The sequence below is a fragment of the Leptidea sinapis genome, chromosome 10 (genome assembly GCF_905404315.1).
Source record: "Leptidea sinapis chromosome 10, ilLepSina1.1, whole genome shotgun sequence".
Classification (NCBI taxonomy): Eukaryota; Metazoa; Arthropoda; class Insecta; order Lepidoptera; family Pieridae; genus Leptidea; species Leptidea sinapis.
This window is the reverse complement of record NC_066274.1, coordinates 7739069-7757452: the sequence shown is the minus strand read 5'-3', so window position 1 is coordinate 7757452 and position 18384 is coordinate 7739069. Positions and strand designations below refer to the sequence as shown.

Below are 18384 nucleotides of genomic sequence, written 5' to 3'. Positions count from 1 at the left end.
TTTTGGTGAGGATTTAAATGTTTTGTGTTTAAGTGAAATTTTCGTTGGATTATACTATATAAGAAGCAGTCTATTTCTTTAAGCTGATCTTTTATGGTAAAGGAGGACTAACGAGCGTACGGGTCACCTAGTGTTAGTGATCACTGCCGCCCACATTCTCTTGCAACACCAGAGGAATCACAGGAGCGCTAACCGCATATAAGGAAGGTGTACGCGCTTTTTATTAGCTTCACCTGTATGTATGTTGGTTTGTTTGTAACCGACTCATTTGGGCGCGATTTTAACTATATAATCTATCATTGATAATGCAGGAATTGATGTTAATTTTAAATTTCAAAATAAATATTCTACTTTTTTAGTTCGGTATTCTATAAAAGCGTGTTTTTTAGTTTTTTTCAACTACTATTTATTTTGAAGGTACCCATGTCATATCATCCCGGAAGCAGGTGCTTCAAGTGATAGTGTTGATGATATTCTAATTTGTGACGTGTCATTTCATGACTATCATTATCAATTCAAAATCATATAATCAGTATGGGTAGCCAATCTACTATGTATTCAGATTCTCATCGGTCGATACGCTCTTTACAGTGCGGTCGTGGTTTTCAAGAAGTTTTTTTTTATGAAAATAAGGGACGAGACGAGCAGGACGTTCAGTTGATGATTAAGTTCCTTGCTATTCTTTATGTAGATACATTGCGATCATTTTTTACAATAAGATTCTAATTTGATTCGCATTGCCTTCATTTTGCACACCATTGCAGCCCAAGTCCCAAAAAAGTCAAAATCCGGAGAGTTTTAAACGTTACGTACGCAATGTAATGTAAGCAGAATATTAGGCGCCAGTCGTACCGCAAGGAATTCGCACTAATAATATTTCTATCACAATTTTTTTACAATTCCATTCAAGAATCGGGGTCGTCGAAATATGCCATGAGCACGATGAACTGTGATCTAATTCTAACTAATATTCGGTTGCTATAACAAAAATGTCACCTTTTAGTATTGTAGCGGGTGGGACCTCCCTAACACGCGGGATCGTTTTAATAAAACAATGATTCTTCTAATACTTCTATATTCACTTTGACTTTCTATTAAACATATTAATTATAAATATTAAATATTAGACTAAAGGCTGAACGTCTTGTCCTCTCATCCGCGTCAATATTTTAAATTATAAAATAATATTCTATTTTTTAGCTTGACAGCCAACCATAGAGCAATGAGTTCTTATATGCGGATAAGAACTCCTTAGTATACATCGCCAATTGGACGTAGTTCCTGAAAAACGTTCCAAGCCACAAACGTCACATTTAAAGGAATTTGTGTTTAAAGTTAAATAAATATTAGTGTATTCTATACTTGAGGGTTGGGCTACTAAGTCATGATGTCATTTAAAGAGTGCCAGTAGGGCTACCATTTTTTGTCAGTCCGTTACTATGAATCACGTGACCATTTTTGTTTTCTTAACTCAATTTCGACATGATTGTGGTTTGGAACGTTTATCTGGAATAACGTCCAATTATTCTGAACATAATATTTGCTCTATTTTATAATTCCTTCATTCTGTATTCAGCGAAGGTCTGCGAGGTGGTTTCTGACTAACACTGCAATATCTGCATTCATTTGCTTGTGAGTTATATAACATTTACTGCGGATATTGTTGTATTATGACGAGTTGCGATTTTAACTTTTAATTAAAATGTTTTTGGTAAAAACAAGTTTTGGATATTATGCATGTTTGAATGTGTTTGATGCATTAACTCTCGATATTGCAACCAACGTGTACGAGGTGTCAAATGATCGACGATCAAGTCATCATTAGCTTAATTATTTGGCATTGTGAAGAGATGACTCTGCATCTTTTATCAGGGGGGTGGAGACACAAGATGTTGGAAACATTAGTGGCTCTGTTTCCATACAAATGGTCTCTACTCTTTTCTCCATAGCTTTTAACCCTATCAAAAAAACCCTACCCTATAAAGATATCTACATTATCTGGTTCTCTCTGGTTTGTGTTTTTTATATTTGAATCTAGATAAATTGTTTTTATAAGTGTTAGAGTATTAAAGAAATTACATTTGAATAATTTAAAAGCGAACACTTGCTTAAAACGTAGTGGATTTCGGATATATCCGTTTTTTATAACATTATAGCCGTCATCCGTCAGTCTATCAATGACTGCACGTTTCATACAATCGAGTGAATCGCTTTTGCTATAGAGAGTTTCAATATGTTGAGCTTAATCAAAATTAAAACTGTCTGACACAGAATATTTCCTTCCCATTCAGCTCACAAAATTACAAAATTTCGTTATGAGTGCGTAATTTTTGGAGGAGGAAATTGTCGAGAACGTAACTCAAATGTTTATTTGGGAACTACAGGTGTCCTTATCGCATTCATGTATGCGTGACAGTATGTTGTTTTACAGTTCTTAAATCTAAAAAGGTCTCAGCTAATACTGTTTCTTATAAATCATCATCACAAAGGCCTCCCCCAAAAATCTCCACGACGTTTGGTCCTGCGCTACCCTTGTCCAACGTATACCAGAGATCTTAACCAGATCATCGGTCCATCTTGTGGGGGGCCTACCAACACTACGTCTTCCGGCACTTTGCTACCCCAACGGTCGCTTCATTTTTTATTAATGCCGGCAGCAGAATTTCTCCACCTACGGTGGTCGTCGAAATGAGAAATACCATACTCATTATGATGATGTCTGACAATCTACAGCAGTGCTTTTTGCAATAAACTTTTTACTACGCACATCCTCATTGTGAAAAAAACTGCAAGATTTATGGATATATTTATTTTTTTAGTAATTTTTTTCTGCGCGTCATTAGCATGTCGGTGATGCCTACCAAAAAGTGCCCAACGCGGTGAAAGAAGTTTTCACTTCAAAAATTGAGTTAATTGTAATTATACGCGGAATACTACGCATATATACAGTCGCAGGCAGGCGCTCGTAAATTTAAAATTCACTGAAAAGCGAGTAATAGTATCTGAACATCGGCGCAACGTGAAGAATAACTTCATCTAAATAGAATTGTGACATAGATCCTTGACCCTTTTAGCTTTGAAAGCCGCAGACTATCAACTTGGTTGACTCGAAAAGTTTCTTTCAAATGTGTATTTAATTTTATACCTTTCATTGCATTTCAATAGATGTTACTGTACGCTTTTACACATTTTGTAGCAATCCGTTTTTATATAAGATCTTAAATGGGTTGAGTTTTAATGGTGTTCTGTAATAAGATGTTATGTAAAAAGGAAAACTGTGCTGGTGATAATTTTAGTTCATAACCTGCTGATATCATTTAAAAAGGTTTATTAGTGACAGTAAGGGATGAGACAAGTAAGACGTTCAGTTGGTGGTAATTGATACGCCCTGCCCATAACAGTGCAATCCCGCTCAAGATTCTTGAAAAACCCAAAAATTCTGAGCGGCACTACACTTGCGCTCGTCATGTCGTCGCCTTGAGACATAAAGTGTTAAGTCTCATTTGCCCAGTAATTTCACTACCTACGGCGCCCTTCAGACCGAAACACAGTAATGCTTAAACATTACTGCTTCACGGTAGAAATAGGCGCCGTTGTGGTATCCGTTATCCAGCTGGCATCCTGTGCAAAGGCGAGTCCCACTGGTGCTTTATTTACCTAAAAGAGGGTATTATAAATATTTGTAGAGGTTTTACTACCGCGGAGGAAAACTGCAACTAATATAACTGAATTATTATCTGCATTATTAACATTATTATGATTGTGTTACTTTCAGGCTCTTCCAGAGAGCATTAGAGAACTTAAAAGCGCAGTCTGGAATGCGGAACCTAGAGGAGGTGTCGCTAACATGACGGGGGCGCTAACAACAGCCTTCGAGATCCTACATCGGGTATGTTCAACTAGTCATAATCTAATATTACATAGGTTATTCTTAAGTTACAAGTGTAGTATATTACGCGGGATTCTAAGCAGATTTGAAGCTTCAAAATTATCTATCTACCATATGATATGCATGAAATTATTACATAAAACCAGTGTACGCCACGGACTAGTAAAAAAAGAAGGACTCCGCGCCGCGATATTAACAAGTGAAGCACCTTTATGCTAGTGTGTGTGCGGTTACGGGGTATACCAGATACACAATTTTTTCTCCCTTAAATAATCATATATCCAAGAGTACTGTTTTAAGACTTTGTCACAACGCACGACGGCATTTTTAAAATGTTTTATTGCGACGCAAACTGATCTGTCACAGACGATGGAAAATCTCATAATGGCGGCCGATCGGCATGTATTAGTGTAAGTGTATGCGTGGGGCTATATATTTACACGTTTAACGACTTGTTTTGGTGCCTCACTGTTATGTAAGGTGCCACGGAGTCCTTCTTATTTTATTCGTCATTGGTGTACGCATATAATGCATGGAAGCTTTTCTGACGCTTTCAACTAGCGCATTTAAAACTATACCGTAGTGGGCAGTGCTTAAAAACTATACCGGCTCGGATGTCATTCGATCATGTCATGCCGAGACACGTAAATAGCCGGGTCTCCGGCTAATCACGTTGGGCGAGCGCGCATGATCGTACGATGGTCGAATCGCTGAGCTTGTAACAGAATTATTCCCATAACCGCGCAGCTGACAATGCACATCCTATGACAACCTAGCTTCAATACCAGTTACACTCTTCATTACTGCATTGATAATTTACTGTATTGTGACTTTATTTATATTTTATATGCGTTCACTGCATTAAACACATGATGGCTTATATGGCAAAACCAGATTCCTATTTTTTTATTTATTATAAAAGTGTGAACCCCTTTTCTAAATAAATACAGTGAAAGGAAATCACATCTTACTATTTAATTATAAACAAACACTTTTTTAGTATGTCCGGCCACAGATAGTAAATTGAAACCAGTGTTAGTAGGCACATAATATGTGAATTTTCTAGAAACTATAATAATCAATATTAATTTAACTTAATTTTATGCAATCATAGTATTGTAAATATAGTTTTAAGATTGTTATAATCATAATGTTAACATCCACGTTATGTTTGATAAATATTTATTAAAAAATAAAAACGAAGTATTATCGTCAACCCTAACTAAGCTAAATGTCATGGCGTTTAAGGAGTAGGAGCAGGTCAAGAGAACAGTACAATATTAAGGGAGTTACATGAATAAGTCATTGATACCACGATTTATGTACGTAGCTCTTGTCTGTGGCTTGCTCGTAAATTAAAAGAACATTAATTATTCACTAATAGGCTAACAATTTACAGTACAACCGAACCGGCCAGGGTTGCCAGTGCAACCAAGCGATTGCAGTGGTTGGTGCGGGTGGCGGAACCGCGGGGGTGAAGGGGGTGTTTCGCACCTGGAACTGGCCACACATGCCCGTCCGCATCTTCACGTACCGAGTCGGCGGAGATGCGACCACGGGGAGCAATATGAAAGACATGGCCTGCACTAATAAAGGTACTTTAGTAACTGTAGAATGGCTTACATTGTTAGTCCGGAGCAATTCTGCACCAAAACACATATTTCCGTGATAGCAGGACTCTAGTGTTCCATTTTAAAAGTTTGGGTGCCAGTGTTATTTAAGGCGTATGAGACATGAAAGGTATCTTAAGTTTTGGGAGGATAGGCGGAATATGGTATGATCCGGGTCAAATTGCACTGCAGTACACTGAAGGTGATCACCTTTTGCGGCGTTTCCAGGACAATACGATTTGGATATCTTAATAAAAGCGCGTACAACTTTCTTAAAGGCTGGTAATGCTCATGTGATCAGGTGAACCGTACGCACGTTTGTTCTCGACTTTCAGAACATGTCACTTAGCATTTGGTAAATCGTCTCCTCGATCTGTCAAAAACCCATGAAAAGGCAAAGCTGAAACAAAAAGTATAAGCAATAATAGCTTTTCTCTACGAAAAATGTATTTTTTCTTTTTTTTTACCATTAACCTATCAAGAAGCCTCAACGCCTTCTTTTAATGGCTACCGTTTGGAAAAATAAATCCAAAATTAAACCAAGAACATTATTTATTACTTTTGATAGAATTACGTTTATTTAACCCTCTCACCTACTTCTTCCTTATTATGTCTCTTATGCCTTAGATATTGAATAAAATGATAGCGAAACTGAAGTGGCAGTAGGCAGGGCACATAGTTCGACGGACAGATGGCCGGTGGGGCAGAAAAGTCCTCGAATGGTGACCACGTACCGGAAGAGACGTCGTCTTGGTAGGCCCCCCAAAAGATGGACCGACGATCTAGTCAAGATCGCCGGAATACGTTGGATGAGGGTGGCGCAGGACCGATCGTCGTGGAGATCTTTGGGGGAGGCCTTTGGACATCTTGAGGCTGATGACGATTCATCTCACCAAAAACACATTATTCCCCGCGCGTTAGAATTGACGGACGGACGGAATCTAGTCATATTAACATCATAATCAGCATAATAAGCAGTTGTCAATAATTGCAAACGATAATTTTGATTGGTGATTTTTAAGTAGGTATAAGATACGGCCCCTCCTATCTTATTAACCCTGGGATTATACTTGTGGTTATTTACTAGCTTATGGGATTATACCAGATGAATCATGAATATTTATTATCCATAATCGTAATATCTTTTTAGGTTTCCACGTGACGATCAACGAGTATAGTGAGATACGTTCCAAGGTGCTCCACTTCATAGAGGTGTTGGCGCGACCTCTGGTGATGTATCAGACCATGCACCCGGTACACTGGAGTCCTGTCTACATTGGCGGAAGAGTGAGTGCAAAATATTTAGAATAAACTCGCAACCTTGGAGTCTCTATTAGAAATATATGCTTATAATTGCGCATTTGGGAAACATTTTGAAAGTGAAATTTTTCCAACGCGCGTGCAACTATTTTTCCTAAAACCTGAATTAAATCAATCAATATCCCTCTAGAGTCTAGCGTAACGTTAAGTTATATATTATAATCTCATGAGCATATTAAATCTTTATTACCTTTCAAACTATTTTGTTCCTTTGGGTTTTTTTTTGTATAAAATATTTATTATTGTTTATTTGTTTATACATTAATATTATTATCATATTGAGTATCACCATAGCATTAAAATCTAAATGATCTGCATTAGAAAACAACATTTTAAATGTTGAATGAAAGATTGAGTTGTTATGAGGCTAGAACCATCTTATCTGGAATCGTATATTATATGATATGACACACATGTACTAATGTTTGCTTTTTCAAAAAAAAAATTAATTGACCTATCAACAGCCCGGTATCCAAACATTCGAATTATTATACCAAGCGAAGGAAAAGTTTCAATTATTAGATTTGGCTCCAAAGATCCTATTTTGTGTAATGCTACTAATGTACAACAATTCGGTTACTTTGTCGCTCCTTTCTTTTTAATATCTCAAGAATATTAAACACAGATTGGCGGGATAGTGAGAAAACAATGCATATTCTTATAATTTATTGTAGCAATATTTATGGCCCGACTAAGTATTTACTAATCATCTAAGTAAATTAATCGCGCTATTTATAACCTAGGTCCTAAAGAATCATTGAGAACAAAATTTAAAGAAACAAACATCTCCACTATTGCCTCTCAATATATTCTCGATAACGTTATTTTAACACTAGGAACAGACATAAACTTGTAATGCCTACTACTCGACTAAGTCGAATTATTAAGTCTTTTATGGGGCTATGTATATATATGCTTTCACAACAACAGCACAACAACATTTAAAACAAATGTTTTACGAAATTCAAAAGAATTGTTAAAAAAAGATTGTGAGGTAAAGGTTTACTATACTTAACTACAATAACATAAATGACATTCTTAATGATACCACAGATTGGGAATGGACCGACCGCCCTCAGGATATTAAATAATAAATTAACAATTTTACATTGTATCTAACCATATTTTTGTAAAAACAGCTGAGTTTCATGCGCCCGTTCTTCTCAAGTCTGAGGAAGTCTGCCTCTTTCGAATGGGTGGTAGTTTTTGACTGTCAATAAGTGATATTTTATCCTATTTTGAATAAAAATGTTTGAATTTGAATATATAAATCTTTGTTTACCACACAGAGCAGCAACTTAGATGACGATGGACTGGGACAATTGATGACGTCAGTAACAGTACCAATCTTCGACAGAAGAAATCATACGGTAAATCTTATATTACACTAACATTTTATTTGAGGTACTACTACCCTTACTTTCTTATCTTCAGGCCGCAAATTGTTGTCACAATCGAGTATCTCATTGTAGAAATTTTTCAGTCAGTACGACTTGCTGACATCATATGCTTGATACCTATACCTATCCATAAATTAGTCCACCTGTAAATTAGGCACTGTAGAGGTTTCCAAAATACATTTGTGAATGCAAGCTTACTGGTTTCGACCATAGAGGAATGGAGCAATTTGGCATTTTTGTGGGACGTTGATTCATTCGCGCAACTAGATTTAACCTAGGGATCTGTGCGGGTTCAACTAGTTTTATTAAATGCACATGGCCGCGTAGACTTGTACTTTGACAGAGGGGAACTCCTGCGTATGGCTACTCCTCTCTGATCAGCCGGTGGCCCGTTGCTCTATTTAGTAACTTTATTTATTTTTAATAAATAAAGTTACTTTTTATAAATATTCTAGATATAATAATATATATACGAGTATATACATAATTGCATATTTCCCACACCATTTTATTAAACCGTCAACTTATTAAGTCTTTAGTTACACCTCTTGCCGAATTCCTCCGCATTCAACTTTTAGCTCGAATAACAGTTTATAATTCTTTTCAGCAAAGGGAAGCTAACCTATTGGGAGTAGTTGGCACTGATGTTCCTGTCAATCAAATAAAGAAGCTCGTACCACCATATAAGGTAATTAAAACTATGAGTCTTTTTTATGAATATTAGGTACGAGACGAGCAGGACGTTTAGCTGATGGCAATTGATACACCCTGTCCATTACAATTCAGTACCGCTCAGGATTATTGAAAAACCCAAAAATTTTTGAGCGGCGCTACAACTGCGCTCGTCACCTTGAGACAGAAGATGTTAAGTCTCATTTGCCCAGTAATTTCACTAGCCAGGGCACCCTTCACACAGTAATGTTTACACATTACTGCTTCACGGCAGAAATAGGCGCCGTTGTGTTACCCATAGTCTAGTCGGCATCCGCTGCAAAGGAGCCTCCCACTGGTAATTCAAGTTACATTCAGTAAACTGTAACAATATGTTTGATGATGTTGACTTAACGACTCATTTGCCCAGTAATTTCACTAGCTACGAGTCAAGTTAAATTTTAAGGTAATGTTAGTAAAAATAAAAAGTAATAGTGAAAAATTTAAAATTTGCTAAATAGTGGAACTGTTTTACGATCTGTATCTATCAAAGTATTCGAAGGTTTGTGTTATAGCCTTTTTACACTTTGCCATTACGTACACCATCGTATCCTGCAGTGGATATTAGATTCATAGTAAAAGTTATAATATTAATTAGTGAACGCCCTCAGGCTATTAAATTATAAATTTAATTGTACGATTTTAAATTGTAACCATCATTTAATAAAAAAAGAGAAGCCCGCTGAGTTTCTTGCGACCTTCTTGGGACTTGCGACTTCTTCTCAAGCTGAGGCGTACTTTTGCAAATGTATGGTAATTTTTGAGTTTAATAAGTGAAAATTTATTGAATTAGGCGTTACTTTGCGGAAACCCATAATTATACAAATGATTTAAGTTTTCTTTAGTGTTAATTCCGCCAATATTTGTTTTTAAAAACATTTCGACACGAGTTTCGCCTCTACACGAAGCATCCTCAGGACAACACGTAGAGGCGAAACACGTGTCGAATTGTTTTAAAAACAAATATTGGCGGAATTAACACTAAAGAAAACTTAAATCATTTGTTTAATAAGTGATTTAAAATTTCAATTTTGAATAAAATATTTGAATTTGAATATTGTTTGAATGTGACGAGTGCAATTGCAGCACCGCTCTGATTTAGGGTTTTTTAAGAATCAGGCACTGTATTGTAATATGCAGGACGTCATTATTGTCTTGTCACTTATTCTCTATAAAAAAATAATTGAGAAAAAATTTTTGGCTTATTTTTCAGCTTGGAGTAAATGGCTACTCCTTCATGGTGGATAACAACGGGCATGTTTTATATCATCCGGATTTGAGGCCTTTGGTGAGAATTATTTCTGTATACGTAATCAAAAATATAGAGTTGCATAAATTTATGAACAGGAATTACAATTTGTGAGTTTTATGATGCGAAAACAAAAAGTTATCTCGTCATGAAACTTAGCCATGAGAAAGCTTCAACATCCTTCGACTCCTGCCCCACCCTTGCTGAGATGTCGTGAGATTTTACTCGACCCGTAAGATTTTTCAAAATACGAAATTTCAATGCTAATTTATCTGTGCTTGATTGTGTTGTGTTTAGTATTTTCTTTGATTAACGCGAGTCTAATTTAAATAAAACACTTTTTAAAGGATTAACACGAACGTAATTATAACTTTGTTTTTACCTTAGATTTTTGCGTCAGTCCCCCGTCGAAAGGTCGGGTTAACTAAAATAATAATGAAAATGTTACTTTTACGCAAAAATCTAAAGTAACAAAACTACAATTACACACGTTTTAATCCTTTAAAAAGAGTTTTATTAAAATGGTTCTATTTATTAAAAAAAATATTTTCTAATTTATTTTTAATGTGAACTATTTTGTACAGATTTATATTAATAATTTATTAAGATTTATATTACACGGAAAAATGTGTAGGTTGTATAAAATTGTTACTTATTAAAAGTATATTAACTTAAATATTTTATTGTTACAGCATACTAATGAAGAGGTAAGTCAATGTGTAAGATTATTAACTAATTACGCAATATTAGCGACCTTGCAAAATAAAATAAAAACGTTTTGTGATAGGGAAGATAATGTAAACAAAATCAAAAATCAAGGGAGACATAACGATTTTTATCTATTCCCCAAAATGAAAGATAATATCAGAGGAATTCGCTTTATCAACGAACCTCCAAGAAGAAGGAATAGAACCATTGAAAGAATATTGAATAATTGAATGAAACGAGCGTATAGGTCATCTAATGTTAAGACGACACTAAATGCCGGCGACCTTGAGCGATATGAGTTCATGGCTCCTATGTAACAAACCAATATTTTCAAAATTCTTGGGTCGAAAATGTAACATTTTAACAGGCGCAAACTGCTTAATTGCTTACAATCCTCATTATTGATTACTAATCTGAATAAATGTACCTACACAAAAAAGTAAAATCTATAAGAACAACTTTTATGATAGTAGTATACTAAACAAATGCATGGTGCACACAAAAAACTTGTTTAACTGCAAAGAAGACTGGTAGTTCATTATAGCTCTGGAATGCTAACTTTAACCAACAATAAGCATTAGCAACCTACAAGTAAGACTTAAGGGTATGTGTAACAGGATAAAGTAGTGTTCATAGCTCCAAATCCTATAAAACACATTGTTTGCATGTTTTCTGTTTACCCTTCGCCTTAAGTAATCACCGCCGCTCACATCCTCCTGCAACAACGGTGGAACCACAGAAGCCTGCCATTTAGGGTAATATAAGCGATTTTTTCACGCTTCACATATCGTATCGTTTTGCGAACACCGCGGAAGGATTTTCATTACAAATGTAGGTACATAGGTACGTAGTAGAAACTTATTTGAAAACCACACTATGTAGGAACGCCACACATACAGAATGTGGGCATTATCTCCACAATCTGTTTGTTGTGCGGCTTTTTTTTCGTGACGTGTCATGCGAAGGTGGAATTAGGCGGCACGGATGAGACGAAAGGAAATTGTACAATCCGTGAACTATAACTTCGTATTTAGATTTTGGTAATAGGGCTTCAGGTCGAACAGCTCTTCGGAACAACCCCTTCAATAAATGCCGTAGAAGACACACAATGAAACGACATCTATAAACCAGTAAAAGTAATGCATAATATAAGGTTTTATATAGGTGTTCATAGCGTTTTTTTTTTCAAATAACTGTATAATTGAAGTATCCAGTTCTAACAGTGCATTTTTCAAAAAGCTTTCATCCACGTACTACAAAATTGTGGAATGAGCTTCCTTATGCGGTGTTTTCGGGACGATTCGACATGGGTACATTCAAAAAAAGCGCATGCATCTTCCTTAAAGGCCTGCAACGCTCCTGTAATTTCTCTGGTGTTGCAAGAGAATGTGGGCGGTGGTGATCACTTAACATCAGGTGACCCGTACGCTCGTTTGTCCTCCTTCTCCATAAAAAATGTAATTGTCTAATATTTTAGTACACAGAGACTCTGAGGCCGTTATACTCCAGCGTCGATCTGACGGATGTGGAGTTGTTGGTGGACTCTGATGAGAACTCGAGGGTCAATCTCACTTCGCTATTACTCGATGTAAGTGTATTTGTACGTCTAGATAAACTGTGACAGCTGTGAACGTCGGAAATGTACGTTGAGAGTTAACCTCAGTTTGAGCTACTGACCTCTATGTTTAAATACCACTGGACAGGCTGATCCATATGTTTGACAGCAATTTTTTGTGCCTATTTGAAGCGCTACTCGTGACAGTACAGAGAACTAATTTTGACGTATAATATAAATAGCTGAGTAGGAACGTACAATACTCAGAAGTATTTTTGCATTTTGAATTAATTTCGTTCGTTTTCCGTGCTATTTATGCTTCAGGAATCAACGTAATAAAGTACACATTTTTTTTTGTAAATTGTTTCCCATCATCTATCGATGTTTGCTGAGGTTGTGATCACTAGTTTTAGTACCGCAGACTCTCGCTACATGGCCAACAGCGCCAAAATGGCGAATATCAAACAGACACAAAAGCACTTTGACAGCTGCCAGTGCAGTGGTATAATGTTTATGAAAGAAAATATTAAGAATGAAAATTCTTTTCATAAGTTGAATTGTTATATAAGTTTTTATGTACTGAAGCAACTGTAAAAAACAATGTCTCTGGAAGTAACTAGTATCAAAATACAGGCCAGGCCTAGTTTAAATTATTTTTATTAATTATTAGAAGGACTACTTATGTAAAACTATAATTACTGTCGTTTTACGCGTATTTCTTGTGATAAACATTCATATAACATCTTTTGATCTATAATTTTTTTTTTTCAGCTGTTAGTATTATATTTTTTATTGTTAATGTTTAGAATAATCAATTAATGATTAATAGTGTATGTAATACTACTTACTTGAATAAAATATACAAGTTTAAATATTAAGAATATATTTTTTTTTTCATTTTTAAAGTGAAACTTTTATTGCATCGTCTCAAACTTTTTCGTCTGTGTTTTGCATGTCGTGTACTCGTGTGACGCCTATAGTGCGCAGCAGCTGACCGTGTAGTGTATAGACTATTACTTATTTGTGCCAGTGCTCCACGCAATTTTTAGTTAAATGTCTATAATGTGAAAAAAAGTTTCACTTTTACCGTGGTTTCATAAAACCACACAATCCTTTTATTTTTCTAATTCATATCATGTTTGTAGCTCCGTCACGACATGATAGAGCAGCGTGAAGGTGAGACAGAGATAGGTGTGAAGGTCCAATACGACGGCATGAGGCGTGTCGCGACCAGGAGACAGCGGTACTTCTACAGCCCTGTGGAAGGCACGCCCTACTCGTTGGCGGCAGTGCTGCCTGATGGATACGGAATGTACGAGCTGCAAGCTGAACAGGAGATCAAGCACAGCCCTATTAACGGTAGGTCATCGTGCTTGAGAAGAATTTCATAGCTCAGAAATATTAGTATGCCCTTGCATCAAACTGTTCAGTTCCCCTTTCCAAAAACTATGCGCGCATATATTTAACAAGTGGAAGATATATTATTGTATTTCGGTCTGAAACGCGCCGTAGCTTGTGAAATTACTGGGCAAATGAGACTTAACATTTTATGTCTCAAGGTGCGAGCGCAATTATAGTGCCGCTCACAATTTTTGGGTTTTTCAAGAATCATGAGCGGCACTGCATTGTAATGGGCAGGGCGTATCGATTATCATCAGCTGAACGTCCTGCTCGTCATAAAAAATATATATGTTACGGTTGATAATTATTTAAAGCACGACTTTTCCCGCTTAGATTTATGCTTTTGATTTATCTTAACATTTTTAGTTTTGAAATGCAACAGTCACAAACCACACCAGTGAAAACTTCTTTCAAATTGATAAAGTCGTTTTTTAGACTAGCTTGCACAAACAAACAAGAAAAATTTCAAATAAACTTTTTTTTTTGACATTTGTTACATAACGCACATTATGAAGGATTTGGCGCCCTTATACGATTTTTATTATATAGCATAGCGGAAAGTTTAGTATTTTATTTCTAAATATTCTATGTTTGCCTTATAAAATACATTACGATGTCAAAGTTTTTCTTCCTCTCAAGTTATTTAAAAAACTTATGACGAGTTAATTAACCGCCGTAGCCACATTTTCGTGTACCTACTGCGCATAGGGACAGGGTTACCATCTCTGCAAAAAATCTATGCCTGACTTACAAAGTATGAATGCCCGAACATTGCTGGAGAAGAGATCTGTCGAAGGAGTGCCCTTTTGAAGCTGTGCCGTCGAACTATTGTTTTGTCGAACTAATGTCCTGTCAAAGTAATCTTTGTCGAAGTTCAATATGACACTAAAAAGTAATCTAAATTGGATATTATTTGGGGATAGAAATGCGTTCTTGCTTTTATATGAATAGGCGGTATACGTTATTGAGTAATGGATAAAGACATCTGTCGTATATATACCTTTATCACACAATATAAGACGTTATATTTAATATAACTACTAAGCTAGAAGTCTTGGGTTCGAATCCCGGTAGGTACAATCATTTACACGATGAGTATGGATGTTTGTTTCCGAGTCATGGATGTTTATATGTATTTATGTATGCTTAAGTAAGTATATTGTATTTAATATATCGTTGTCTTGCACCCATACTACAGGCTACGCCTAGCTTGGGGCAAGATAATTTGTGTAAGAGTGTGTCAATGTTATTATTATATTAGCAATCTTATTTAGACATTATTTTCGAATGTAAGAACATGATAAAAACTTTTTATGCAACTTTCTATGATAACTAATCAATCAAATATTTCCAAATGCAGTCTCGGAGTATTTAAAAGGCGAGAACTGGAAAGTTCATCCCGACTGGTAAGAGAAAATTATTAAATACTTTATGATGATAATATTACTACATTTAAATTTATTAAATAAATATATAATATATATTAAATAAATAACTTGTGGATACGCCGCGACTAGTTTACTTTAGTTATTTCCATAGTATTATGTCCTATGGTATATTTGTTATGGGGCAGTGCAGCCGATAATAATACAATATTTGTGCTGCACAAGAGGGATTTTCGCGCTATATATAATCTAGGTCTTAAAGAATTATTGAGAGCAAAATTTTAAGAAATTTACATCATGACTGTTGCTTCTCAATATATTCTTGATAATGTTATGTTTGTACATAGGCACGCACATGAGTGAATTTGTTAGAAAATGTCATTACCATAATATTAGCACTAGGAACAGACATAAACTTATAATGCCTACTACTCGGCTACGTCGAGTTAGTATGTCTTTTGTAGGGGATGTATATGCTTTTACATCAAGATCCCATAAAATGTTCTAAACAAGTGTATTATGAAATTCAAAAGAATTGTTAAAAAACGTTTGTGTGGTAAAGATTACTATAACATAAATGACTTTCTTAATTATACCATACATTGGGAATGGAACGACTGCACTCAGGCTATTAAATAATAAGTTTAATTTTACGATATTACTTTGTAACCATGTAACCATTTACTTTATGAAAAAAAAAGCCCGCTGAGTTTTTTGCGCCCTTTCTTCTCAGGTTTGAGACAATCTTTTGGAATGGGTGGTAGTTTTTGACTTTTAGATATAATATGAATCAAGGAATGTATGTATATTTTGTTTTACGTCTTATTAGCTTCTTTATAGGTTCTTAACTGAGGTGTTATGGGTTCAATGTTATTGACTATCAAACTTAAAAACAACAATATGATATTTTATTTGCTTAGATCATTAATACGTCTAGATACACTATGAAAGCTGTGAAAACGTCGAAAAAATTGAGTTTAGAACTAGCCTCTATTTTCAGCAATTCAAGCACTCTAACAGAAATTGTCACACAAATCACGATTGTAAGACGTAGCTTCCTAATAAACTAATATTCCTAGCCTGTTTTTATCGGTTGTCTATCAGCAAGAGGCTCTATCTATTCTAAGCTAAGCGCTTTGGAACCGTCACTATAAATTTTTATTTTAAATTACTGAATCTACCATATGTTTGAAAAAAGTAGAGCTCGTGAGAAGAACATACAAGAAACTCAACGGCCACTCTTTTCAATCATTGATTATGAATAATTTATTGAGATATATTATTAGCAGCAAGATACTCTATCCAGATGTAAAAATTATCTAATATATTTAGCTTATTAACCGACATCAAAAAAGAGGAGGTTCTCAATTCGTCGGTATGTTTTTAACCGACGATACGATCATTGTTATTTTTGGAGTCGGTGTCAGCCTAGGTAGGTTTGTAACTACATGCATTGGTGAGATGTGCTTGAGACGCGCGCGCGACCTAAGGAGGGGAGAGGCGAGAGCGGGGCAGCGGCGGGTGGAAAAAACACTCCAAAAATAACAATCATCGTAACTAGAATTAGATTAATTAATTAGATTGCTTATTAGTCCATATTTATAACTATTGTTTTGGAATAGAGTTTGAAGTCGGTTGTTTTTTTGTTAAAAGTTTTTATTGAATGATGTCAACTGGACAGGGTGTACTGCGAGTACTCGTCGACGTCAGAGCAGTCGTTCTCGTCTCCCGAAGAGCAACTTCTTCACTTCCTGTCTCGTGCCGGCCGCCCTGGATGGAAGTGGATGTCTGTGAGGCCCCGTGCGCTCACACTGCACAACGCACACAAGAAGCAAGACCGCGACTCTTATTTCTGTACGTCCTATATATTTTGCTACTGCTGTATACAATGTAATAATACTTCCCAGTGGGATACTGCTTTGCACAGAATGCCGGGTAGATTCCATAATCTACCCGTGTGGGACCCATGTACCACAACGGCGCCTATTTCTGCCTTGAAGTAATAGTAATGCATTATTGTTTCGGTCTGAAGGGTAGCTAGTGAAATTACTGGGTAAATAAGACTTAACATCTTATGTCTCAAGGTGACGAGCGCAATTGTAGTGCCGTTCAGAGATTTTGGGTCTTTCAAGAATCCTAATAGGCCCTGTATTGTACTGGGCAGGGCGTATCTATTACCATCAGCTGAATGTCCATCTCGTCCCTTATTATATAAAAAAATTGTCACATTTAAGTGGTTAATTTTTTTATCGGAATTATAGCGAGCAGATGATTCAACTAATGTTAATAAGCATCATCAATGACAGTTGCTATATCAATTGAGTAACATTAATTTTATGAGTTTACCGTCAAATTTTTAAAAGCCATCCAGAAAACTTATGAAAGACACGTTGAAGGATGACTTGTTAACGTGCACGTAACGTGGACTAACTCTCTCCGCCGCATTTTTGTGCGATATCATCATCAGCCGGAAGAAGTCCACAGCTGGGCAAAGGGCTCCCCCAAAGATTTCTACGACGATCGGTCCTGCGCTGCCCTCATCCAACGTATTCCGGCGTACTTGACCAGATCGTCGGTCCATGTTGTGGGGGGCCTACCAACACTGCGTCTTTCGGTACGTGGTCGCCATTTGAGGACTTTACTGCCCCAACGGCCGTCTGTCCGTCGAACTATGTACCCCTGCCCACTGCCACTTCAGTTCCGCAATCATTGGGGCTATTTCGGTGACTTTGGTTCTCCTACGGATCTGTGCCATTTGTGCGACATAAATGACCAATTTTCGGTCCAGTAGTCACAGATTTTACACACTTATGTAGAGGGTAATATGGGCTATTTCAAGATAACAAATATTTGTTTTCAGGTGATAAAACTTTAGTACAGTCTCTGGTAAGGGACGCCATTGTTATCAAAGAATTGGACGCTCACACAGGACACGCTAGTCACTCACAGTAAGTTCTATTTAAGTATATTACCTTCTTAGAGCATGTTTAATAGGCAATATGTAGGTAATAAAAATGTTAACTATGAACTGTTGGAATCCAAATACAATTTATAAAAAATAAGCCAACCGTCAATTTGAATGAATTCCTTTTTTGATTCCAATAAAAATTTTGTTTTATTACTATTACGAAATGCTTTTATTTAACAGTTTTTTAG

General features: G+C 36.1%; 1 protein-coding gene across 2 annotated transcripts in view; it reads left to right on the top strand.

Moving 5' to 3' along the window:
• LOC126966572 (voltage-dependent calcium channel subunit alpha-2/delta-3) overlaps positions 1-18384 on the top strand; it is a 126826-nt gene that overhangs the window by 90508 nt on the left and 17934 nt on the right. Inside the window, exons 7-18 of one of the 2 annotated variants that reach the window (XM_050810699.1) lie at positions 3776-3889; positions 5289-5484; positions 6650-6786; positions 8109-8189; positions 8827-8907; positions 10144-10218; positions 10872-10886; positions 12365-12475; positions 13588-13801; positions 15204-15249; positions 16910-17082; positions 18089-18176. In XM_050810699.1, coding sequence (XP_050666656.1) covers positions 3776-3889; positions 5289-5484; positions 6650-6786; positions 8109-8189; positions 8827-8907; positions 10144-10218; positions 10872-10886; positions 12365-12475; positions 13588-13801; positions 15204-15249; positions 16910-17082; positions 18089-18176 — 1331 coding nt within the window. Of the gene's footprint in view, positions 1-3775; positions 3890-5288; positions 5485-6649; positions 6787-8108; positions 8190-8826; positions 8908-10143; positions 10219-10871; positions 10887-12364; positions 12476-13587; positions 13802-15203; positions 15250-16909; positions 17083-18088; positions 18177-18384 lie in introns of those variants that run through there. The other variant, XM_050810700.1, reaches the window with a different exon arrangement.